This window comes from Gouania willdenowi, chromosome 14 (genome assembly GCF_900634775.1).
Source record: "Gouania willdenowi chromosome 14, fGouWil2.1, whole genome shotgun sequence".
Taxonomy (NCBI): Eukaryota; Metazoa; Chordata; class Actinopteri; order Blenniiformes; family Gobiesocidae; genus Gouania; species Gouania willdenowi.
The window spans coordinates 16341724-16368699 of record NC_041057.1 but is presented as its reverse complement, the minus strand read 5'-3'; the positions used below and the strand labels follow the sequence as shown (position 1 = coordinate 16368699).

At 37.5% G+C, this 26976-nt stretch overlaps 2 protein-coding genes and 1 long non-coding RNA gene across 3 annotated transcripts; 2 read left to right on the top strand and 1 right to left on the bottom strand.

Annotated features, from left to right (window-relative positions):
• The first annotated feature begins 126 nt into the window (after positions 1 to 126).
• Positions 127 to 11357, top strand: htr3b (5-hydroxytryptamine (serotonin) receptor 3B). Its single transcript, XM_028466543.1, has 9 exons — positions 127 to 316; positions 1381 to 1544; positions 1666 to 1710; positions 1822 to 1931; positions 2744 to 2913; positions 3703 to 3860; positions 5839 to 6049; positions 8946 to 9155; positions 10429 to 11357. Exons 1-9 carry the CDS (start codon positions 259 to 261, stop codon positions 10686 to 10688), a joined length of 1386 nt encoding a protein of 461 aa, XP_028322344.1. The 5' UTR covers positions 127 to 258; the 3' UTR covers positions 10689 to 11357.
• Positions 11358 to 12198: 841 nt separating this feature from the next.
• Positions 12199 to 23735, bottom strand: LOC114476130 (uncharacterized). The gene is made up of 3 exons (XR_003675537.1): positions 23617 to 23735; positions 22540 to 22635; positions 12199 to 12819 (listed from the first exon to the last, which is right to left on the bottom strand). It is a non-coding gene; the product is annotated as an uncharacterized LOC114476130 (long non-coding RNA).
• Positions 17505 to 25898, top strand: htr3a (5-hydroxytryptamine (serotonin) receptor 3A). The gene is made up of 9 exons (XM_028467427.1): positions 17505 to 17680; positions 18631 to 18794; positions 18986 to 19030; positions 19210 to 19319; positions 19402 to 19571; positions 21177 to 21337; positions 22576 to 22786; positions 23641 to 23865; positions 24740 to 25898. Exons 1-9 carry the CDS (start codon positions 17611 to 17613, stop codon positions 25051 to 25053), a joined length of 1470 nt encoding a protein of 489 aa, XP_028323228.1. The 5' UTR covers positions 17505 to 17610; the 3' UTR covers positions 25054 to 25898.
• Positions 25899 to 26976: the final 1078 nt, after the last annotated feature.

Sequence of the window (26976 nt, the reverse complement as noted above, 5' to 3'; positions counted from 1 at the left end):
AAAGACCAACTTTTGTCTCTAAATAATTGCAATTGCACAACAATGTGTGCAACCTTCAGAGAGTTTTCTCTCGGGGCTGATTCACTACTATCACATGTATCACTTTACCCTGTTGAGGAAAATCAATATCAGTGCAACCAAAATGAAGGCACTGCCCCGTGCTTCGCTCCACCAGCCACCAGTGTCAACACTGAGGCTACATGAGTGGATTTACCCAATAACAGAGCAGATATTTGACATCTGGACAACATCTAAAACATGGAGGACAGAATAATTAGCTTGAGGTCTCTCATTTGGATGACACTGTTGTTTTCAGGTAAGTTTGTTACTATCAATTTATGTTAACAATGTATGTTCATTGATAGTTGGAATAATTATTTTACAGATGTTTTGTGCTTTTTAAACATTTCCATTTAAAAAGAAACAGCCATATATTTTGTTTTGAATAATACAAATCCAGGTGTCGATTGTCATTTTCCCCTTGCAATCATTTTCATATTTTTGTGTATAATAGTGTCAACCAATAGGCAACTATTTCAATTTATATGATTGGCAATAGGCAACACACATTTACATGAAAAGTTATGAGAAAGTCATTTTAAGTCTGCAAATGTATGAATCAAATATTTTGATAGGGAAGAAAGCCTGGATCATTATTCACAACACAGACATCTTTTGTGTACAATATTTGAATTAAATAGTTTGATAAAGTATCTAATAATATTAAAATATTTTATTCATATACACTTCTCAGTTTTTCTTTTATAGTTTTAACATTAAATCCTGTATTTTTCAACAATATGTTCATCTTGATGTGCAGACTCAATACAGAATCTGCACACTTTTACATACTGGAGTCCAGAAGATAATTAGAAAGCTCATTTTAGACGCAAAAATGTGTGAAAAATTTAAATATATTGTATTTTTTATACAGTCATGTCAGTATAAGGTATATCATGTCTGCACAAAATCTCTGCTGAATCTCCATTAGGACATGGACTCGACTAGTCTCTTGAGGGTGTGCTTTGGTATCTGGCCCTTTGGTTCAGACTCTTATTTAAATCTGTGGTTATTTAAGGCAAAGTTAGTAGCTCAAACTTGTTGTTGTATCCCTGAAACATCAGACCACTGCTATCGGGGAACGACCCTTCAATGAAAGCTGAACCCACATTCACCTAAACTGCTGTTTTGTTGGATTAAATAATCTGAGCCAGGCACGTACAGTACACTGATGATATATTCAGTGTTATTAACATCATCTAACACCTGGCTACTTGCAGACGCACTTCTTCCTAATATATAACAATGAAATTGATCCCCACGGTGTGTTTTAAGTTTCATGCCCCGCTAGCTCAGTTGTAATTGAGCTTTAACTTTTAGATCATCAGGCTGAATGTGTGCCAGAGAGGCCGAAGAGATCCACTTTGAACCAACTGACCCGGACACTTCTGAGGAGGTACGACTGCGGCGTCCGGCCTGTTCACAACTGGACCAGTCCCACCACCGTCTACATAGACCTCCTATTACAGTCTGTCCTTGATGTGGTACGATTCGGTTAAGAAGCTCTCAAGTTAACTATACTCTTTGTGAACTTTATTCTCTTAATAACTTAGGATTTACAGAAACTTTAAAGGTGAAGAAAATAACAAACCTTTGTTTTCCTAGGATGGGAAGACGCAGAGCATTACCACAAGTATTTGGTACCGACAGGTGGGCAAACGGTTGTTTTCTATGCTTCATTAAAACGTGAATGTTTAGTGAGAAATAAATAATCAGCATAAATTTTTCATTTGAATCTCATCCTTTTCTTGCTGTTTTCAGCTCTGGAAAGATGAGTTCCTGGTGTGGGACCCTGAGGAGTTTGATGGCATCAATGAAATCTCTCTGTCATCCGATGCCATCTGGATACCTGATGTCATCGTTAGTGAATTGTTAGTGCTTTAGTCTGACTCTGACCCACTGATATCTGCACCATATCATTCTGCTGAGATACTGAACAAGCCATCTTAGCAGTGAATTCTGATACATAAGCACAAAGAAAACTCAGTTGGAATACATCTTCAGTCAAACCTCAAACAAAGACCTCTTAAATAACTCCTAAAGCCTTGATATGTTTGGTGATTTCCACAATAATTAATCATCTCTGCTTTAAAACATTAAAAGGCAAAATGTTCAAAGAGTGAAAACTGTGAAAGGTCATCTATACTAAACATGTTGGTACATTTCCTATCTGCAAAGCTGGTATGGTGAAAGCAAGCACCAGCACTGACCAAGTAGAAGAGCTGGTTAGCTGTTACCAATCAGCACTTAAATATTGCATTTCAAACTTGTTTTTTTTTTTTTTATTATTATTATCGGTAAGATACCTTTAAATCCATTTGATTTGGAGTGACTTTGATTACAAACCACAGTACGTCACGTCTCATGCACAATTGTTGGTCGCTTGCACTGATGTTAAGCTAGCAGGAAACTACGCAATATCACAGGGCACTGAGAAGTGTTTTGGTTCAGTTTAAAGACAGACAAATGCTTTTGGCTGGTTTCTCACTTGCTCTGTCCATAGCGTTATCAAATATAGAGCGGTAACTATGAAATTATTGAATAGAGTATCAAAATCATTCAGCAATGGATACAAATTTTCATGACAATTTTGAAATGATAAAAAGGATATAATAGGAAATTGGGTTCATTATCATTAAAATGATATGTTTCATGCTTCCTTCTCTTTCATGTGAACTCCAAGTGTGGAAGAGGGGAAGTCTCCGCCGATCCCCTACGTTTATGTCAACTCCTCTGGCTTTGTGAAGAACTATCGGCCCACACAGGCTGTGCTCGCCTGCAACCTGGAATTGTACGCCTTCCCGTTTGACAAGCAGAACTGCAGCTTCACCTTCCGCAGCTGGCTTCACTCGGGTCTGTTACTGACATGTTTGTTATGTTGGTTTCTCTGGTCAATGGCAATGGAAAAAAAAGTTAAATAAAAAACCTTAAAATCCTAATCAAACAACTATTATCTTGCAACCTGACAAAGGTTTGACTCTTTCACTCTAAATCAAATACATTTACAGGTAAAGGCCACAGGTGATCATCACTTTCCAAAACATTCAACTCAGGATTGTTTTTCAGGGAAATGCAATTTCAATCATACAAGAATGGAGCCACTAATTATTGACACTGGACTTAACTGTAAAAACGTAAGCTTTATCAGAAAAAAATTCCTCGTTTTCTTACTATATCCTGTAATCATTAGGTCAAAGCGAGGGTAGAACATTGTGCAGAACATTTGTGCCAAATTTGTACTTCTCAATAGTACCCACATAGATGACTAGCTGAATCAGGCTTTTTATGCTAAAGACTCCTTTCAGAATCAGAAATGTTTTATTTACCAAGTTTTTAAGACAGCACAAGGAATTTCACTTGGTAGTCGATGCGCGGAACAAAAAACAAAGAAACAAGCCCGCAACAATAATAACAACAAAGGATGAGGGATAAATAAAGGATAGATAGAGAATAAAGGATAAATATATAATTTACAGAAAAAAAATTGCAATATAACAGACATCAATGAATGGTTCTGTTTTAAACAACACACTTGACAATCTCTTACAACCCACTGATGGGTAAAGGTTTAACTTCAATTGAAAGATGCCTGTGTTGTTTCTTAATTCTCTGACACACGTTGATGTTTCCTTCTGTCTGCAGTAAATGAAATAGACCTGGCTCTGTGGAGGAGTGCTGAATCCATTGCTACTGACAAGAGGGAGTTCATGAATGACGGAGAATGGGAGCTCCTGTCCATCCCTTCACACTACTGGCAGATCCGTCAGGATGAGGACAACTATGCCCACATCCAGTTCAATGCAAGTAACTAACGCAATTACACCAAGGGAGCCTAAAAAGCACACAATATGGACTTAACAGGTATCAAAGTGCAGGTTTCCTGTTTCAAATCCCAGTAGTTTCACAATTACAGACATATAAGAAATCTCGAAGAAGTGAGTGTGTAATAGATGATTGCTGTAATCAAAGCCCTCTGTTGGTTGCCCCCGCCTCCAATAAAGACTTGGCAGGATTGTAAAGTGCAAAGCAATCGTCTACGACCTTGGTGGATCGAGCTGAGGAGCTAATGCCAAATGATGAGGCCGAGGCGGTTTCTGCCGAGTAAAGAGACGGAGAGGGAAAGAAGCTGAGAGACAGGGGAGGGTGAGCAACCATAATGAGACTGTCTCAGTGGCTGCCTGATCAATGGACTTCTTGTTAGGGGTGAGCAAAATGGCCCCACAGCCCATTGCAGGTGGAGAGCAGGGAGGGGTGTTATTTATTCAACTAAAGGAACCAAAGCCTTTCAGAGAAAGAGCATTTCATGACTCACTAGAACAGAGTGAAATCATGGCAGTTTGGATGCTAAGAGTGTAAAAAAAAAGCAGAAAAAATGTTTTCCAGTTCTTGACTTTGTTGATATAATTTACAGAAAACTAGTGGCTTCCACTTTCAAAAACCTACTGACCATATTTTACTTTGCGGTAAAGTTTATTATTGTAGATCACCACGTGACAACCATCAAAGTATTTGCTATAACAAAGCCGGTTAGTCTTCATCCAAACAATATGTGATCCTCGCATATAAAGTCTTTATTGGACCTTCTCTAGCTTAGGCCTCTTCCTCAAACAGAAATTGCAATTAAAAAAAAAAAACCATGAATTTATGTTTTTTATTTAGTTTTTTAAAAGCACTCAGAAATGGTGATATATCAAGGAATACACCCTCACATTCCTAAGCTGTGGTTTAACATAAATACCTGCTTAAATGCATAGCAAAACTCACCCACATTTTGATATTTTGTAGAATGTCAGAATTCATCTCCTGAAAAGGAAACAACTTTATGAAGTGGACTAAACCCTGACATGTAACAATATCACACATTTCCACAATGTTTATTCAGGTGGCAAAATGTCTAGCTAATGTAGGAAACAGGCCGACATGACAATCTTGTGCTCTTTCTTGATTTCAGCAGAACGTTCGAACAACCATTCAGTTTTCATACACTCCTTTCAATAGTGAGGGGGGACAATCGGTAGGTTGATCACACCTGCACGAGACGAGAGGTTGAGGGGAATTGTTGTTCTCCCTGCACTTACACAATGTATAAGTGTATACGAGAATAGAAATAAGAAATACATTTGATACAAAGGTTCAACAAAAATAAAGGAAGACGAGCAAAGAAACAGCCTGCCGAGTTTTGAACTCACAACTTGGTGCATTACACTCATTTGCATGCAAGTGCCACCAACACAAAAGGCCGGTCTGTGACATAACTAAGTGGATTACACTTTGTGTTTATTTTTCTGAATTTAGAAATAACACTTTTTTTTTTGGTTTGGCCCTTTGGACGTCCCAGATTTTTCATTTTTACACACTGCTTACCTCTAAACATTTCAGCACTATAATCTGTATGTTATGTCAGTGTATGATTGATTTAACTGAATAATTATACAACTTTTTTGACATACCCGCAACTCTTTGTAATTCTATTTATAAATGAAATAAAGAAGTATGATTTCAACAAACATATATTGTCTAAAAATAGCGCTCAATGAACGGGAAAATAAACAAACATTCATAGCAAATAAAATCACTCCATTTCATCTGCAGCAAAGCTATGTTTCCTTTCGCCGATAAATGATAATTAATGTCTGAGGAATTTACAAATTCACAAACTAAATTTAACAGGAATACAACAGTGCAAACAACATAAATATATTAAAAAACAAATCATAAATTACCGTAATTATAAAATGCCAATAAAAAAAGCGTTCTTGTCTCTCTTCTATTAATCAGGTGTTGATCCGCCGGCGCCCCCTGCTGTACGTGGTTGGTCTCCTCATTCCCAGCATCTTCCTCATGTTAGTGGATGTGGTCAGTTTCTACCTGCCTCTGAACAGTGGCACACGAATCACCTTTAAAATCAGCATCCTGCTCGGCTACACCGTTTTCAGGGTCAACCTAACGGATGAACTACCGGTTACTGCAGTCAGAACTCCACTCATTGGTAGGACCGCTTTGGAAATGTGTGAAGATTATTTATGTTTTAGATTAAGTAGTGGTTTCACTTGAGTGCAGAGGTGTATATATATATATATATGTATGGTGGATATAAAAAGTCTACACACCCCCGTTCAAATGCCAGGTTTTTCCACCTTTAATGTGACCTATAACCTGTACAATGCAATTGAAAAACAAACTGAAACCTTTAAAGTAGAAAAATGAAAAACTTCAGATAACCTGGTTGCATACATATGCACACCCTTAAACTAATATTTTGTTGCAGCACCTTTGGCTTTTTGGGTAAGAATCTATCTTGATGAGGCAATATTTGCCCACTTTTCTTTACAAAACTGCTCCAAATCTGACAAATTGTGAGGGCATCTCCTGTGCACAGCCCTCTTCAGATCACCCCACAGATGTTCAATCGGATTCAGATCTGGACTCTGGCTGGGCAATTTCAAAACCTCAATCTTATTCTGGTTAAGCCATTCTTCTGTTGATTTGGCTGTGTGCTTAGGGTTGAAAGATAAAGTTCCTCATCATCTTCCTGACAGAAGCCCAAAGGTTTTGTGCCAACGCTGCCTGGTATTTGGAAGTGTTCATAATTCCCTCCACCCAGACTAAGGCCCCAGTTCCAGCTGAAGAAAAACAGCCCCAAAGCATGATGCTGCCAACACCATGCTTCACTGTAGGTATGGTGTTCTTTTGGTGATGAGTGTTTTTGCGCCAATTACAGTTAATCGTAGTTGAAAAGAGTATAAACCTTTTAACATCAAGATGTTAAATACTTTGATACACTAAAGGAATTATGGCCAAAAAGCTCAACCTTGGTTTCATCGGACCATAACACATTTTCCCACATGCGTTTGGGTGACATTAAATGTGTTTTTGCAAAATGAAGCCGAGCTTGGATGTTTTTCTCTGTAAGATAAGGTTTCCTTCTTGCTACCCTACCCCATAGACCACACATTTGAAGAAATTGTTGTCACATACACAGCCAGTACTTGCCAGAAATTCCTGCAGCTCCTTCAATGTTGCTGTTGGCCTCCTGGCCGCCTCCCTGACCAGTTTTCTTCTCGTTTTGTCATCAATTTTGGACTGACGTCCTGTTCTTAGTAAAGTCACTGTTGTGCCATATTTTCTCCACTTGGTAATGACTGTCTTCTCTGTGTTTCATGTTATATTTACTTCCTTGGAAGTTGTTTTGTATCCTTCACCTGACTGATATTTTTGAACAATGAGATCCCTTTGATGCTTTGGAAGCTCTCGGCAGACCATGGCTTGTGCTGGAAGATGTGGCTACAAAAATGTCAAGAAAAGCCTACTAGAACAGCTGAACTTTATTTGGGGTTTATCAGAGGCACTAAATGGTGACAGGTGTTTGAATGTGATTGGTTAAAGGGGACATATCATGCTAAATCCCCTTTTTTAGCCCTTAAATGCATTTTGTTGTATATTTAGAGTGTTTAGAAGTACAGAAAAATTCAAATTAGTCTCTTCAGGTGCTCCGTAGATATCTTTATATTCTGTTATGGTCATATTTTTCAATCTGTTTCGATTTTTCTATTCTCTATTACGTTTTTTTAACTATTACGTCACAGTATTTGCAGCGGAACTGCCAAATTAGGACATCGACTCCAGGCCCAACACTTCGAGCAATCCGCCATTTTTATTTCTCGCTGTGATTTTGTAGTCCACGCTCAAGGATTCCGAAGTTACGAGAGGATAAGTCAAAATGTTCGTTTGTTGGATGTAGTAACCCACACGCTTCATTACACCATTTCCCAGCATCAGAACCTTTTCAAAGTGCCTGGTTGAGTTTTATTTTTCACGGAAATGTACCCACATCTGTGGGTAAGGTCATATTTGTGTGCGTGAAACACTTCAAGGATGACTGCTTCAGCAACCTCCACCAGTATAAAGAAGGATTTGCCGAAAGACTCTGTCTGATTGAGGGTTCAATTCCTTCTATCTTTGGAGACGATGAACAGAGCACTTCGGTAAGCTGTAAATAACGCTAAAAAGTGTGATGATAAGATGTTCCTGTCATTGTTTTGTTAGCATTAGCAGTTGCACCGTCTTCATATGTTAGCGCTGTGTGCTCGTTTTAGATCCTTGATGATATGGCCTGCGTGATTTAATTTAAGTCTAAAGTTTTCATTAGTCATTTCATTTTGCCGTTTTTGTCTCCGAAAAGACTGTATTAAAATGCAATTCGTGACGTTAGCTTGGCGCTAGCATTAGCTCAGTGCTTGTGTTAGCTCACTTGTTAGGGTTCTGCAGGTTCATCTTCATTTTCATCTCGCTCCGTCGGGTCAGACTCTGGCTCGAACATGTAAAGCTGGATGGACAAGTCTTCTGTTGTTGACATTTTGTAAATAACCTCTGAATAAAAAGTTTATGCGCCGCGACATAGCCGAATCTCTTCTATCAAACTACAAAAATGGCCGAGCAGGGTGGAGTTGAACCGAGTGTCACCTGAAGAGGGGGCGGGGTATGGAGTGTCTCATTTGCATTTAAAGAGACCAAAACGAGTTGCTCTCAGAAGCACATCAGAAAAGGGGTAGAAAAGGGGTGGAGCTATAATAATGAGGAATTCAGAACCAAGCATTGCAGTTCCACTTTATATAGACCACAACTGTATGATTTGTATCTAAAAAGGAAGGATTTAAAACCATGATATGTCCCCTTGAAATCCAAACACTGTACATTGCATTGTACAAGTATAGGTAAAGGTGGAAAAAGTTGTGAAATTATTGATCTTGGTGTCATTTTTTTCATCACAATATATATATATATATATTGTGGAAGGAAAAAACCCTGTAAGCAAGGAGAGAACATGCAATCCTCACACAGAAAGGTGTAACAAGGTGTGATATTCCTCTGTCTTCTCTATTCAGGTGTGTTCTTTCTGGTGTGCATGGCTCTGCTGATGCTCAGCCTGAGTAAGTCCATACTGGTGATGAAGCTGCTCCACCACAGTGAGAAGGAAGTGAAGGAAATGTCGGTGTCCGCCTGCCTGCTGGACAAGTATGGCTCAGCTGGTCACGGCCTTACAGAGAGCACATTGACCTCCAGTAAAACCCTGGATCACATCAACCATGTTGGAGGTGAACTTTTGACATGTTGGCTTTGTATTTGTACAAACACTGATGGGGAATCTTTTTTTTTTGTAAGGACAAAAAAGGTGATGATGGAAATATAGATATAAGCTGCACAAAGGAATTCATTAGAGTTGAAGTAAAGGGTGAGGTGTGTGCAGGACCCTATTTGCAGAGAGTGAGTATGCATAGTCAGGGGTGGACTGGGACAAAAATTCAGCCCTGGCATCTTCTGTCCAGACCAGCCCACTACATTATCAGCGAACACCATGTAGAAGCCATTATTGAGTCAGAGTGATGCTCAACATGTGGCTTTTATTTTATCCTCAGAAAACCTTAAAAGGGGGAACTTGAATACACTTTTTTTTCTATCTATTTCCTTTGGCCATTAGTTAGGGAAGGCAATCAAGAGATGACTCACACCTGAGTGGAAGCAGGAATAACTCTTTCAACATGTATATTGACACAAGACAGGGTTTGTGTACACAAATAGGAATCCTAAATCCATATAAAGAGGCAATGTATCCTAAATCAGACATTAATTAACTCGATCCCACAACCTGGGCATCATTACAAGACTGAAATTATTGCAATGCACCATAAAACCAGCAGCCAAACTTTAACACAGCTGTTATCAGGATTATAGGGAAGGGGGAATGAAGCAAGGCATTTCTGTCTCTGTGTGTGTGTTCCTCATATATCTCTGCTAATCAGGCTCAGATTGACCTGAGACTTTCAACATGGCTGCTGCTTGGTTCAAAGGTGTGCAACGTCAGATTTGTTTGGACTGCAATGATACCGTTCATAAATTATTAGATAAAATTGTCCACTGGGAGCGGACTATTTAGTGAAATTTTAGAAGTAATGACATCATCACCGTGGATTGAGCCTTTGCTGGCTTTGATCACGTGGCACAGTTGGCTGGGTTATGGGCAGCCCGTGGGAGCACCAGAGACAATCACTTTGTGGGCAGCGGGGCAGAGGATGGACGGTGTCCGGCCGGGGGCAGCCTGTCCCGTGGCTTCACTTTGCGCTCGCTTTGAGTGAACCATGCATGCTCGCGTGTGTGTGTGCGCATGTGTGTGTTTAATTCAGAATTAATATTGCATAGTGTTTACAAGGTCAGTTTAAAGAGGATTTCACTATTATTCTGAACTAAAGAGGAATTAAAGCTCCCATGTAAACCATCAATGAAAAAGCTATTTAAGCTCCCACTTTTCTATAGCAAGACATTAAATATTCCTGAAACTAACTTGTCTTCTTTCTCTCTGTCTTCTCGAAGAATATGAAAGTTCGCTGGAGGAAGATCTGCTGTCCTTAAATGAGATCCTGGATGTTCCCTCTAAACTGGAATGGCTCCTCCAGGAGCTGGTTTTTCTCCGCGTTGCGTTGTCCCAGGAGGACAGTGAGTCGTCCACTCAGGCTGAGTGGCTCGACCTCTGCTCTAGGCTCGACCGCCTCCTGTTCCGCCTCTACTTGCTGGTCCTGCTCTTGTATACTGGAACTCTGGTGCTGCTGTGGGCGAGCTGGAGCATTGCCTAAAACAGAGATTTTGTCTAAAAAGGCCTTTATTTTGAGGGGGAGTTTTACTGAATCTTGTTTGTGAACACTAAGAAATTACTTAAAATAACAAATTAGACTCTAGAAGTATTGTAGAGGTGTAAAATATTAATTCTTGACAACATAAGTCTCTTTCAAAATAAAATGACAGGATTTTTTTTTTTTTTTCATTCATTCCACAGACAATCTGGAGACTAAAATTAACCTGACATACGTGTATTTAGATGATGAGGGGAGACCAGAGTACACAGAAAAAAAAACCAAGCAAGCACAGGGAGAACATGCAAACTCTACACTAAAGAACCCAATCTTCAAACCCAGGGTTTGAACCCATGAGCTTATTTCTGTTATGCAGATGTGCATGAGAACCACAATGCCACTGTGCTGCCTTTTCCTTTTCCTGCTGTAAAATGCAACCCATTTTTTTTCTGGCCTCAACTCATGAATTGAGAATGCTATCTGAAAATGTGTGTTTTGGACAAAATGGCAACTGTTTGTTGCCATTTTGTGTATTTTTCTGTCATTTTGTGTGTAGATAGAAATTGATTGGTGCTTGTAATTTTCAAAGCACAACTTTAATGTACAATATTTGACCAAATTCCTGTTGATGATACATATAGACAATAACAATAAAATGTTTATTACCATGTTTTTATTCGTTATACTGTTTTAACTAACAATAATTAACATATCAGTTAATGCACTGATAAGCAGTGAATTAATGTCTACGGGACATAATTAATTAAAAAATATCATTAAGCATTAATAAAAGATACATAATGTAATTAGTTATACTTATGTATGTATTACTAGTAAAAAAGTGATAGGGTTTTTAGTAATCATTGACTATGGTGTTTAATAAGTAAGGTGTTAAGTAACATTAGCAACCTGACATTGAACATAAAAAAAATGCATAAAGTGCCTCACAAGCAAATTACTGAACCATAGTTAACCGTGAGTGACATACAGCATTTCCTTCAGATAAACACATAATACCTTTCAATGTTAATTTTGTGATTTGAGCAGCACATTGTTTCTTATATCAGATTAAACGCTGAGCTTGCTGTGACTGGACTGAATTAAGTGATACCTGAAAGCTGTTGGAATGTTTGATTCAAAATAATCAGTGTGAGCCATTTAACCAGTGGGATGTAGGAAACAGGAGAAAGCTTTATAATATTTTACAACAACAAAGAACAACAAACAACGTTAAATGTATTAACATATTTATTTACAGACATTTACAATTTAAGATACAGGGAAAAAAATCTGTAATGTGGTTTTTGCAGCAGTTTTTGGAACTCAATTTGCTGTTGGGCCCTCTCCTCCGTCGCTTTGCTCATTGACAGGTGTAGCTCCTGCAGGGTTTTGAACCTGCCACTCCACTCTGCCTGAGACTCAATGAACTGACTTTCCAAATCTGACATTTTTGGCAGATTCTCAGCATTTCTACTAGTGAGAGATTCCCTGTGGGACTCAACAGTTTGGGGCTAAACTTTGTCTTTCATCCAGCAGCTGCCTTTGTACAACACCAACATGCTTGTCTTGGCTCTGCAGACGATCTTGCAGGGAGATGATCTGTGAATGGAGGTAGTTGATCTGAGCCTGGGAGTCCAAACAGATATCATTCTTCTCTGAAGCCTCCACCTGCTGCTTCAAAACTTCCATCCTTCTGCTCCAGTGTCCATTTGATTCTGCCATCTTTAACTGAGCAGATGTTTTCAAATGGCCATTCATCTTGTCCCGGTCCTGAAGCTGGTTTGAAGCTTTAGCAGCTTCTTTCTGCTGGACGTGCAGGGCAGATTTTAGAGTTTCATTCTCTAATGAGAGTTTGCTCTCATGGTACTCAGGGAAGGTTTGCTTCATCAGCTCCTTCTCTTTCTCAGACAAGGCCTCCTCCAGTACAAAGTTCTTATCACTGAGGGCTTGGTTGGCCTTTTTAATGTCAGGATTTCATTGTCCTTATCATCCTCCAGATCCATCAAAGCTCCCCAATCCATCTTCACCTCGTCAATGTCTTTGTTGAAGTTGAGGTCATTGAGCTGATTGATTTTTTCCTGGAGCTCCAGGTTGACTTTTTGGGTCTCTTGTCTTCTTTCTGCTTCTGAAGAGCCTTCCTTAAAAAAAGGACTTCATTACATTAAAGAACTTGCACTTAATAATAATAATAATAATAATAATAATAATAATAATAATAATGATAATAATAATAACAATAAAATTGAAGTATTTCCAACACTAAAAACCATTAATGTGTGTGTGTGTGTGTGTGTGTGTGTTTTAAAGCGAAGTAAAAAAACTTTAAATAGTGACTCCTTTCATGTGTCTTTGATCTCTGTTAGGTTCAACTTTAATAAACTTTATTGTGGTGATATAAAACAGTGCAGCTGATCCATCACCTGCATCTTATTTTATATTTTAATCAAATAATTAACCACACATTTGATGTTATGTTATTTATCAGAAAGCTTATGTAAATTAAAGCTATCACCTCAGGCAGATGCAAAAAGAATAATAATAATAATAATAATAATAATAATAATAATAATAATAATAATAATAATAATAATAATAGATATTATGTAAAATATTAAGCAGAAAACTATTTATAGTTTGGTCATTAAGTTCAGAGGTCTCATACAGTAACAGCACTATTTGTTAATAAGGGAACAGAGCAAGGTACAAAATGTTTTTTTTTCCTCTAAATTCATTGAGTATCTAAATAATTATAGTGAATTATTCATGGCATACTATGATGGTATAATAAAGTTATTAAAAATATATTCTTTTTGACTTTCAGTTATTTTTTAGTACAAGTGATAGGGAAAGAGTTTACCATTATGTAAAACTTTAAAACAATTTTATATTTGTATGTATATACATATATATCATTCTTTTCCCCCCACATATTTGTCTATTATTAACTTATAACAGCACAATACTATTATTATAATTATTATAATATCACACACACATGCACCCACACACTTTTGTATGTATAAGATTTGTAATTACTATCTATGATAACCTGTCAGCATTTTTTTTTCTGTAATTGTCTTTGTGTTGTATGTGGCAAAACATGTAATATTAAAAAAATTATAACAATAAAAATAAAAATAAACACCATATTTCGATCATAATAAATGTTACTAAATGCTCTGCCCTTTGGATGTGTCTTCATTTAAAACCTTTTGCTTGGAATAGTTTATTACTGTGATTATTGATAGAATTTTTGTAATTTATTTGATTTATTTAACCTTTATTTAAACAGGAAGGTTTCGTTGAGATTAAAAGCGTCCTCGGTCAAATTGGCATCAAGATACAGTCAAAACAGCTACAGACAGAATTAAACACATCATAAGGTTAATATAGGACTAGCGCACATAATGTAGTTATTTATTAAATAACTGAATATTGTTCTCCATAGTCAATTTATTTGCATTTGATCTACTAATTTGTATGAAAAGTTTCTCAAATACAACACTGATTTACCAGGAGACACATCATTAATAAATGATTAGAAATCAATGGAAAAAGTAGATTTAAAAATATATATATATTTTAAATCCCAGTGTAAAAATCAAAGAAATGTTCAGCTTGTTAGCTGAAACAAAAACATTACTTCACGTGAAATAAATGTAGTAAATAATCAATATTAGAAAATATAACAAAAAAATGACATGCTAGTTTGACTTGAACAGGTTTTAGACGGGATGCAATGTAACCTCTTAGTTTTATGCAGTACCTTCTAATAGCTTGTGTTTCTCAGATAAAGTTTGGGATTTTTAATGCAAATAATTGAGATTAAAAGGGAAACCCAAATCATTTCCATGTCTATATGATTATTCACATTATTTTCCATTTATTCCTATTTTTATTCTTTTTTTTTTTTTTTTTTTTACAGCACTGCAGGTAGCAGTCTGAAACCCAATCTGTCCTGTCATTAGTGTGTGTGCTGCACTGTCAGAGCTGCTGCCTCTCTAGCACCGTCACCTCTTTGACAGAAACATTATTGTTATAAAGTCTGTTATTATGTTTCCCGACAGTGAAGATTTACTCACAGATAGTGTGGAATAAAGAAGCTCTCTGGAGATGATCCTCAGTGCCGGTGTGATGTGATGATGTTGTATTCATACTTTAATCTCCATCCTGGTGCCACAAAACAGATCAGTCGTAGCCATCCTGGTCTCTGTGGTTGTGCCTCTATTCCCCGTGGGTTTTATAATAATCGTGATCTAAATATCAAAAGTGCATCATCTAAAGGTTGCCAGTGGAACAATCTATATTGATGCAATTTTCCCCTTTTATGCTGCCTCGTCCTGTACTAGATTGGGTTACATGATGTTGTAAAAGCCCTGTAAAGGGGGATATTCATCAAAATAAAGCAAGGACCCGTCGTTCTTCATGCCGTGCTGGTTTATAACTGAATTAAAGCTGAAGTACAGTTTACAAAAGCAATTGTAAATTTTTAAAGGAACAAAATAGTGCTTCACACAGTGCTTCAAAATAGTTTACAGTGCTGCATCATCAATCTATTTACCTATAAAAGCAAGAAAATTCTGTATGTGTGTGTGTGTGTTTGTGGAGCGAATATCTCCCCAACGCGGTGTCTGTTCGACCTAAAACTTTTTTAATGGCTTCCATATAGCCCAGGTGTCTGCATCTGATGGGACTTATTTGGTGATTTGGAAATTTTATTTTCGCCCAGACAGCACATTCATGTTCACCCACAAGTGAAACCTATTCAGCTTTTGACCTCAGTGTGCGGGGGTGCTCGTGCACCATCGCTCCGGTGCCTGCCAGAGCCAATCACAGTGGCGAGCCAGAGTGAAGCGGCAATGGCCGCGGCTGTGTTGAAAGCGAACGGCGAAAAATGCACATTTCTCATTTAGACAGAGAGTTGCGATTTATTTGGTGCACACTGCAACCAGGAGGACAGGTAGCGCGCGCGCGCACACGCACACGCACACGCACACCAAAAAAACAATAATTAAACAAAAATAGCACAAAAACACAACAGAAAGATACAAAAATGCACATAATGACAAAAAAACATACATTACAGAAAAATACACCAAACAAAAAATTATAAAAATGAGTAAAAAAAAATGTTTATCGTGCTAATGTCCCATAGAATTAAAGCAGGGAAATAGCACACGCTATTTTACTTTGCACCCCCAAATATACCCCTTTATAACATTACAGAGTACACAGTATGTACACCTCTTTGTATATCCAACCTTCAAACACATACTCATTTGGCCATGATTGACAACTCTCCTTAAAGGCACACTGTAACTTTTGGCCATGAGGGGCGCTATACCTGTAACTTTCACGTCAAGCGCCCCTAGTGGCCACAAGCAATGCAGCACTGTCGCAAAAATCAACAGTCAGTCATTCGGGCCAGCCTCGCCATGTCTTTTGATTGTGTATGTGCCTTGTTCTTAACTTCTCACAGAACTGGTCTCCTATTTAACCATAAAACTCTGATAGATAACACCTAATCAATGTCGTCACAAGGAACGTCTTTCACATTGTTTTGGTTACAATAATCAACAACTCTTTACATTTAAATATGCGAGAGACCAAGTAACAGCAGATTCATAATGAACTCTGATCCCGTCCAGTAACACAACAGACCTACAGGCCTGTGAGAGTGTCTCTTTGACAACAAACTCTGTGTCTGACCAGCGAATCCAAATCATTGGCTCTGAGTTTGTCCACACAAAATTCCATAAATTCTGGGGGCTCGTCCGGAATCGGAGTGTATTGACTTTTTCTTTTGGAAATGGATCAAAAAGAACAAAAAAGGCCTAAAACATTCATTATTTTTTTTCCTTTTTAAATGTGTGTACGGTGATAAATTTTGTGCTTGTATTTGCATATTTATTCATGAGTCAAAGATAAGGTTTATTCAAGAAGCTTCCAATGCAACTTTGCATTAATTTGTTTTATGTGACTATGTGCAAGAGATTGCACAGTTTTACAAAAAAAATGGACTGATAGCAAACAAATTGAAATGCAAAGTTACTACATTCATGAACAATCAAACTGCTGCATATATTGAGGTGAAAATGTCCCCTATATTCATTAGTCAAATTTGTAGGAACTGAACGAGATAGCGTTAAGGAGTGACCGGCACTTTGAACAAAATGCTCCCGTGGGCTGAATTGGAGGCACTGGAGAGCCAGATTTGGCCCACGAGCATCAATTTAACACGCCATCAACAGAGGAAGATGTAATGATTAACTCTAACTCTAATAATTTCCAATAAATAATTAAATAATCATTTGTTTGTGCTTGGGCTCATTAGTTTAGACCTGATATTAGCAACTTGTGCAATTCTTGATGTGATTATTTGCAGCTCCTCAAATAAATGACAACAAAAATACACAAAGAACTAAAGAAAAATACACAAACAACTGCAAAGACACCCAAAAAAAACTCCATAAACATACAAATTACAACAAAAATACTAAACCAAAACTCACAAAACGCAACAAAGTGACTCCTAGAACACAAAATAGGTAAACAAAATCACAGAAAACAAATCCAAAAACATTAAAACACAACAAAAATACACAAAATAACAATAACAAAATAACAAAATTCAGTTCGACTGTAAAAACAAATGAAACCGCGTCTTCACTCAAACGTTCACACCTCTAGAAGTTTAATGATCAGTTTAAAACAATGCCATGTTAACCCAATGTGCCTGTACTGTACTGAAAGGGGGGAGTGGCATTAGATTAGATACACCCCTGTGATGAGCCCTGTGACTAACAGGGTTAAGACTGTGGATGCATGGGAAGTGATGCACGTGGTGGATGGATATGGAGGGTGAGGGTGAAGAGGAGCCTTTCAGCCCACTGACAGGAGGACGACCAGCCCATCAACTGGAACCATGAGACACTCAACGCTTTGGGCGGCACTGACTTTGGTTTTCATTCATGGAGCAACCAAAGCCTGCACAGGTACACAATTAAATCAATCCAATTGTTTTTTCACAAAACATTTAACTTAAGAAAAAAAAGGAGGAAATTATTTAACTTTAAAATATTTTGTAAATAATGATAGAATAACAAAAAATGGTATCTCGTCTATAGGTCATAGAGCCTAATTTGTCACTGCAACAACTTTTGTAATAATACAAATTAAAACATTAAATAATAAGAGTAATAATAATAACAGTAATAATAATTGCACTTCTTAAATATATGAAATATGTCACATTTCTCAATAAAACTGTTTTGGAAGGTAAAAGAAATTGAGTTGACTGAATAATAAAATGTAATATTTAAAAATGTGCTTCAGTATTTAGAAATGTTACAGTGAAAAATGGTTAAAATAAATAGGCTTTAATTATACACAGTAAACAAATAATAAATAAATTGGTATTATTATTGTATTGGTAAGATAGAAAATTGGTAAGATAGAAAATTAAATGTTCAAATGGAGTTTATTGCCGTTCAGTTTTATGTCGTTTACATTTATGTTGTAAGATTGACATTTTTGATTAGTGAGTAGTTAGTAATATTTTGATTAGATTTGATTAATTAGATTTATTTTCTTGGTTTCAATGAAGGTTTAACTAGTTTTTTGTTGTTTTTTCACCTTGTCTGCACATGCAGGTCAATGCTATATGAAGTGCAATCTTTTTACAACAGCAATACATGTTTTGTTATTGCAATTAAATAAATGCATTTATTTTATTGCATGATTTTGACCAACACCAGCCCTCCTTAAGGAAGGATAATAATAATAATAATAATAATAATAATAATAATAATAATAATAATAATAATAATAATAATAATAATAATAATAATAAAGGCAGAATATAAAAAGAGAGGGCAGTGTTACACCTCATTAATTTGCATGTTTTATGTAAAACTCATACTGTAACCCCTTCAATGTGTGTCAGTGAAAAAACTTGGCAGCAGTACAGGACGATTCGCCAACGCCACTCTAGTGCGTCTGTCGGAGTTTCTGAGTGCAGGCTATAAAAAAGGAGTGAGACCAGTGAAGGACTGGAGGACGTCCACCATCGTGGCTATTGACCTCATGGTTTACTCCATTCTCAGCGTGGTGAGTTAAAACTACTGGGCAATATTACAAATAAATGTGTCAGGAAAGTTCTGTATACGTAAAACTGGTGTGAATTGATGAAGCATGCATGTGGGTAAACTTGGGATGATAAAACTTTTGTTCGTACATTTTCATAAAAATGCAAATAAAATATTTCCCTGATCACTTTTGATGTATTTATGTCACCTCAGGATGAGAAGAACCAGGTTTTGACAACATACGTGTGGTACAGACAGGTGCGATGCCGCTATCTTTCACTGTGTTACTGCTTGTTTTCCAGATCTTGCATTTTGTTTAAGGGCCAGTGATTTACCAGTTTAATAATGGCTATTATCCATACATCCATTTCCTGACCTGGGGTGATAGTTATTAGATGGATATAAAGTTGTGTTGCCTTTCATTTTCAACATTTCAGTCATGGACGGATGAATTCCTGGTGTGGAATCCTGAGGACTTTGATGAGGTTAAACAAGTTTCCATGCCCACGTCGAATGTGTGGGTGCCCGACATCCTCATCAATGAATTGTAATAACTATCGCTCTTATTTATTGACAATCTTTTGTCAGTGATTGGTTAAAGAGAATAATGATGTTTTTCTGACTGACAGTGTGGACGTAGGGAAGTCCCCCGACATCCCTTATGTCTATGTGACCAACAATGGGCTGGTGCGAAATTACAAGCCCATCCAGGTCGTCACAGCGTGCACACTTAATATCTACAACTTTCCATTTGATGCGCAGAAATGCAGCCTGACCTTCCAGAGCTGGCTTCATACCGGTAAGACCATCAATGGAATATTAGGTTTGATTGATTTACTCAAGAGCTGAACAACAAACAACGCTTTTCTGCTTATCATTTTTGAAATGATTGAATACAAAATAATAGAAATACTTCTAAAGAAGTTTTTTTTTCTTCAACAGTATCTGTCCATCTTTTCTGGACTTTATCTTCTGTTCTTCTTGTTTTCCCCACAGCATTGACTGTCTCACAGATACTTTATCTTCACATAAGGATGTTCCCCTGCTTAGATTCACATGTGTCTGCTCTAATTCAACATAATGTTTAAGCTCTGGATTTAACTTCAACATCTTCAGCATTTCATTTTGCATGTGCGGCCAGTGGCGTCGTCAGGATTCAATCTCATAGTCAGCAAACAAGCCACAAGAACGCACCGAGTAGTAAAACTGTCAGCTGCCATAGCATGAAGTGGCGAAACGATTCGAATCAATTCCATAATTCAAAGTAGATTTTTACTCAACGAAAAATAAAGACGAGTTAGGCTTTACAGCAGAGGATGGTAACGGCGCACAGAAACGCAGATGAATACCGCCCAGCAAAACGTTACGGTGACAGCGCACCAGGCAGAGACACATAGTAAGAACACCCACACCTTCAAAAAAATTGTACGCACAGTACGTACAGGATTCCATCTGGCGGCGCCACTGTGTGCAGCCACTCTGCTAATCAAAAGCTTAAAACCATAAAATAAACAGGGCGGCCTCTACCATTTTTGCACCTCTTATCATTAGTATCAGTAATCTGTTACAGGTATATCTCCACTTCAAAATCCATTCAGACTCGTCCTCCAGCTGACGACCGGCTGTGGCTGCTCCGATGCTCTGCAAAAGCTAACAATAAACGCTTTATACACGACATAAGTGGCTCCAACACACGTCCTTGTGTTGTTTGTAGCGATAAATAAGATTGTGTCAAAGAAAAAGTCAAGAAAAGCACTGGAAAAACCTAAATAAAAAGGACACTCAGACAAATCAGCTGGGACCTAATGTAAACACTGCACTGGAATCAACATCCGATGAAAAAGGAAATGAAAGTATAATCATTCAAAAAAGTTCTTCAAATGTGTGTGTGTTTTTTTTTATTGAGATACATTACACATTTATGTTATACATTTCTACTACAGGTTCCCTCTATAGTAAAGTCAGCACATACAGTATGATTATATTTATACTTTAAAATATGTAGGAAGTTTATACACTTTAAATTTGATATTACAAATTAATGTCATTTTGCTAAATTGATATGATATAGAAGATGTAGGGAAATGGTCAGAATAGATTGATAAACACCAGACAAAGATCTGTAACCATCCACATGTACATTAGATGTTTATCTAATACTACTGATGTAATTTATTCATTAAATAAACTGTAAAATCAGTCCACAGAGAAGAAATCAAACTAAATCAATGGCGTTTTCAAAGTTCTCCAGCTCCTGTAGGTGTTAAATGGAGGGACCGTAGTGTTTGGAGCATCTTTCTGTTCCCTCCTGCTGAGACACGCTCACAGAGCAGACCGCTGGCTGAAAGCTCAACGGTTGCCATGGTGGTTTCATGCTGATCCCGACATTGTGTTCGATTTGCAGTTGATGACATCAACATCACCCTGATGCGAAGCCCCGAGGAGCTCAGGGAGGATAAGAGTGTGTTTATGAACCAAGGGGAGTGGGAGCTGCTTCACATACTCTCTAACTATAAGATCTTCAGTGTGGACAATGACGACTATTACGCAGAGATGAAATTTCATGTAAGTTCTTCTCATGAAGAGATGGGCCACTTTTATCACAGAGGGGGCCAAGAAAATGTGTTTGTGATATAAGGGCCACAATATCAATATTCATATCAATTCATTTGAAATAATGACTAATCTGAGCATCAATACCTGAAAGAACAAAGGTTTTTTTTTTAAATATTTTTGTTGTCATTTTGTGTATTTTAATGTAATTTTTGCATAATTCGGTATTGTTTTGTGTGTTTTTGGAGTCATATTTGCATAATTTGATGTTGCTCTGTGTATTTTGGTTGTTGTTTTGTGTTGAGTCCATTTGTGTATTTTTGTTGTTCTTTTGTGTATTGTATTGACATTTTGAGTGTTTCTTTTTTCCCAGTCATTTTGTAGCTGTTTTGTAAATGTCTTGATTATTTGATTTTGCAGTCTTCTTGAGTATTTTAGTAATATTGTGTATTTGTGTTGTAATTTTGTGTATTTTAGTTGTTCTTTTGTAAATCTTTCTATCATTGTGTGTGTGTGTGTGCGTGTGTGTGTGTGTGGTTGTGTGTGCGTGTGTGTGTCCATTTTTGATGTTTTATGCATCTTTATGACATTTTGTGTGTTTTTGGAGTCATTTTGTACTTTTACTTTGGGGGCCACACAAAATCATACAGAGGGTCACATGTGGCCCCTGGGCACTGATTGCCCCTGTCTGTAATCTAAAGCAGAGGTTCTCAACTGGTCTCTCCCTGGGACCCACATTTTGTGGGTCCCAGGGTCATTAAATTGAGACCCACTTTTTTTTTTTTTTTTTTTTAGACTTCAACCAACCAAATTTAGTTTTTCAAAAATAGCTGCTGAAAACACACACGTATAATCTTTTTAAAAACATAAATATATTTTCCTGTGCAAAATGCATTTCGCAGCATGGCTGTCAAAAGAAAAGTTTATTTCAAAATAAAAGACAAATCCAACATGAGAGATAATAAGTATTTATTTATTTTTGACCAGTTGTCTGCAACCCACCCAGTACAGGTCCGCGACCCACTTTTGGGTCCCGGCCCACCAGTTGAGAATCGCTGATCTAAAGCGTACGATTAGTTTATCTATCCAGGAGCAGTTTGAATGAATCCAATTGTTTTGTATCTTCTTGACTAATTAAGATGGATAATGACTACACTCTTCTACAGCTGAAGCTGGCAGGATAAGTGCTGTAATTTGACACCGTCATCACTTACCTCATGCACATTTTGATGTCCTTCTTCATGTCACAGGTGGTGATCCGTCGCCGACCTCTCTTCTACACAGTGAACCTGCTGCTGCCCAGCATCTTCCTGATGGTGATAGACATTGTGGGTTTCTATCTACCACCAGACAGTGGAGAGCGAGTCTCCTTTAAGATCACTTTACTGCTGGGCTACTCCGTCTTCCTCATCATTGTGTCAGACACTCTGCCTGCCACTGCCATAGGAACCCCACTGATAGGTGACTAGTTACACACACCTCCTCCTTCCAGGTCCAGCAGTATTCATATTATTATTATTATTAGCATGTTGGAAAATATGTTGATACTGTAAAAAAAAGGCTGGGCTTGACATTATTCTGTAAATTAGGAACAAGACAAACCTCAGACAAGTACACAACAACAACAAAAACCAACATGCATTAAACACAAATAATGTTGACTTAAGAATACATAAATCAGAAAATAAATAAACAAATCGATAGTGAATTAAAAGAACATTTTATTATTGGTATTGAATATAAGGTGTTAAAATGATGATGATGATGATAATAATAATAATAATAATAATAATAATAATAATAATAATAATAATAATAATAATAATACCAAAAATCAACACTTAAGCACAAACCATATCCATACCCATAACAAATAACATTTTTCTAAGCTTCTACATGTCCTACATGGCAAATTTTGGAAATATATGATACTGAGTGACAGTAAATCATGTTTTAAATGCAGAAATCTCAAACAACTGGAGATTTACATCACATATAAAATAAATTCTCCATAGGGAGGGCTAAAAAATAATTGAAGTAATGTATGAATACATAAATAAGAAGATAAATAAACAAATAAATAGTGAATAGTGAAAATAAATAGTGATTTTTTAATTGGAAAAAATCACAAAAGATGGAAAATATATCCAGAATGCGCCAAATTCCATGTATCGTCATTTTCAAAATTAAAAGATTTAACTTTAAAATGCAACATTTTCTGTTGAGATGGACATCATATTGACACACTATCATCTGATGATGATAGTGTGTCTAACACATGCTTTTCTCACCTTTTCCCCATCCTTGTGCTGCAGGCGTGTACTTCGCCGTTTGCATGGCCCTCCTGGTGATCAGTCTGACAGAAACGGTGCTGATTGTGCGTCTGGTCCACAAGCAGGACCTGCAGATGCCCGTGCCTCACTGGATCAAGTACCTGGTGCTGGAAAGAGCTCCAGTTCTTTTCTGCATTCACCAGAAACATCGCCTCTGCTCCAGCCTGTCCTCTGACCTGGAACCCTACAAAGACAACTACGGGACAGGTGAGGTTAGAAACCTAATGAGACATTGATTTATTGTCCTGGACTAAGGAAAGAAGCTAAAACAAACAGTGTGCTTTTGATCACATTTTTCAAATCGTGTCCACTATCTGTGATCAGTTGACAATCTCTATTATCTAATTCTCATCTCTGCAAAATATAGAAACATTGCATTTTTAAATCTTGAACGCCACTAATATTTTTTCCACCCCAGAAACTAGAAACCAATAATTGCCTTAAATCTCTTTTAAAATGGAAATGCGTTTCATTTTTACGGAGCCCCCAAAAATACAAGAATGCTTTAATAATTTTCCATGCTTTTTCGTAAAAAAATGAGCTTGTACACAGTTTTCTTTCAGAGTCTGCTGGCAGTGAGGGTGGTATCTCTTCTGAAAATGGCTGGGAGCCAATGAGTTCATAAAAGCGGTGCTTAACATTAAAACAAACGTAAATATGTCATTTGTATTTGTAAAAATGAGGTTTTAACTGTTGGTTAACTGAACTGTGTTTAAAAGTAAATCACCACCACAAAAAGCTAAAACAAAATATGTGGCTCTCTTTTTTTTCTGTTCTTTTTCCTCGTCCTCCGCTGCACCTGCTCATTCATTCTCCAGCTCCCTCTGCACAAAAACTTTGACACAAACACAGAAATGCGCATGCGGGTCAGTTCGGAGCCACAAACCGTTCACACCGGAGTCCGATACAGGTCACATTTTAAATGGTAATGATAACTGCCGAACAAAAAATCAGATCTGAGAAAAATAATCTGAATTGAGATTTAAGGCTTGCAGTGTGAACGTAGCCTTACAGTACCGGGCTATACTGTATCGAAATCAATCCGTCCCTTCCTTAATGTCCTTATTGTGGTCTCTTTCAGCAGCCCAGTGCACCCTCCACCACACCTGTGACATAGACCAAAGACTGAGCCAGCACGACAGGGAGGGTGGGCTGTTTGGGCTGCACCTGCCTCCATCCAGAGACAGCAGTCCGCCAGTCATGGACAACATCCTTCAGGAAGTGACAGCTATTCGCACCTTCCTGGAAAAACGAGACAGGTGTCGGGAAGTGGCCAAGGAATGGCTCCAGGTTGGCTACGTGCTGGATGTGCTGCTCTTCAGAGTCTACCTGTTGGTCCTGGTGGCCTACAGCATCACCTTGGGCACTCTGTGGTGCGTGTGGCAGGGGGCCTGAACCAAAACGTCTGTCAGGGAAAAGGGAGTAAAGATATATTCACCCGCTCTGCATTCTTTGTGGTTTTAGGATTCATGGAGTGGGTTTGAGGTAAACTGCTTGGTCAGTTAGAATGATTAAAGAGGACATCAGGGTTATTGCACTTAGCAAAGGTCTGAGAGATGAGTTTAACCTGGCATGTTGTTTCATGGCACGACAAGAACGAGATATTGACCACTGTGTGATTTTGGTACACGGCTGCAAGCTTTTACGACTTGGATGTCTCTACTTATATTCATCATTAAAATTGTAAAACGACACTAAAGGTACATTCTGTGTAAAAACAATGATAATCACAGTGACATGGCGTACTAATATAGGAATTACCACCAGGCCTTCATAGACAGGTGGAGCTGAGCCACGTTTGTAGCTGTAATTTCTCTTGAATAGTCTTTTGGAAATATGACAGCCTGCACAGTAATGAGCTCTCAACCACCAAATTAAACTGGGAACAAGCAGGAGTTGATTAGCCCAGCCTCTGGCTATCGCTGCTTCACCTGATCCTCTTCAGTTGTCAGCTATTACACAGAAAGCAATGGAGCCCACCTGCCTTGTAGCTGTTCTAGACGATTATGTGAGATGTAAGTGTAGATTGGATCTATTGTAAAGGAATATGACCTGATTTAATAGACGGGCTTAAGGGAAGAGAAGAAACTTTTACCTGTACATACAATAGTAAAATATTCCTATTATACTGGGATACATACTTAATAGTCAGTGTTTGGCCATTTGCTTTTATTTTCTTGTGTTAAATTATTTTGATGAGCACTTTTTTGAGCCAACAAACTTCAGAATTATGCATTATTAAACGATCCATATTGGTGTGTACAAATGTAACAAAGTTTATTGTAATACATTAAAAGTTAATCGTATTTGTGAACATCATGTGCAATACATTTTTTTTTTTTTTTTCTAATGACATGTCTACATATTACATTCAAATGTATCATTATGTTAAATAATCTAAAGCATTTCCTCTTCCTCCACGCTCCTTTAACTCAGTCTCATTGCAGACACAGTTGATCATTAAGAAATCTGCCATTAAATATTTCACAAAAAAGTAAAAAACAAATCAATGAAAAATAAATATAAATAATAATAATAATAAACAATAATATACCATGAAGTGCTGTGGGAGGTTATCAGGTGTGCCGTCAGAATTTGTCTAATTTCAATTCATTGGTCAAAAAATACTAAAAACAGCAAATAATTTACGGTGTTGGGGCGTCTTTTTACTGTATATATCTATTAAAACTCTATGTGGCACTGGTTTAACACCACAAACAGTGGTTTCAATGGAAGAGTCTGTGACGACGAGTGAACCGACAAAACAGTTAAATAGATACTTTAAACCAAATGACAAATACAGATCAACTCTTCTATGTAATCTTTACTACTAGGAATGGAAGGTGATTTAGAAGCTGCAGATACAATAAAAAGCACTTGTGGAAGTCGACATGTTTGACAAACTGTGAGATGACGATTAATCGTCAATGTGCGCCATTTACGTAACTCCAACTAGTTTTTTGAGGTTAAAGGCATCCAATCACCCCGATTGTAGTGTGGACTTTCTTGGTAATTCAATGTTAAAATCTGTCCTCTGCAATGTTCCTGGTCTTTGTAGTAATTAGTCATTTATATACGCTCAATGGTAGAGGTTTTTCAGCATGGGAAATGGGGAAAATCAGTTGTGGCACACATGCTAAGTGCTAAATATCAACACATTCACATTGGTTTGAAGGAGATAGAAATGGATGCTCTGATTTCTTTTGCTGGCTTTGTATTATTTCTCACTTTGTGTGGAAGGTGTTTTCTCAGGGATAATATACAGTAGGTCTATAGGCTACACCTTGGACGTATTTTCACCTGTTGTGTTGTGTGTAA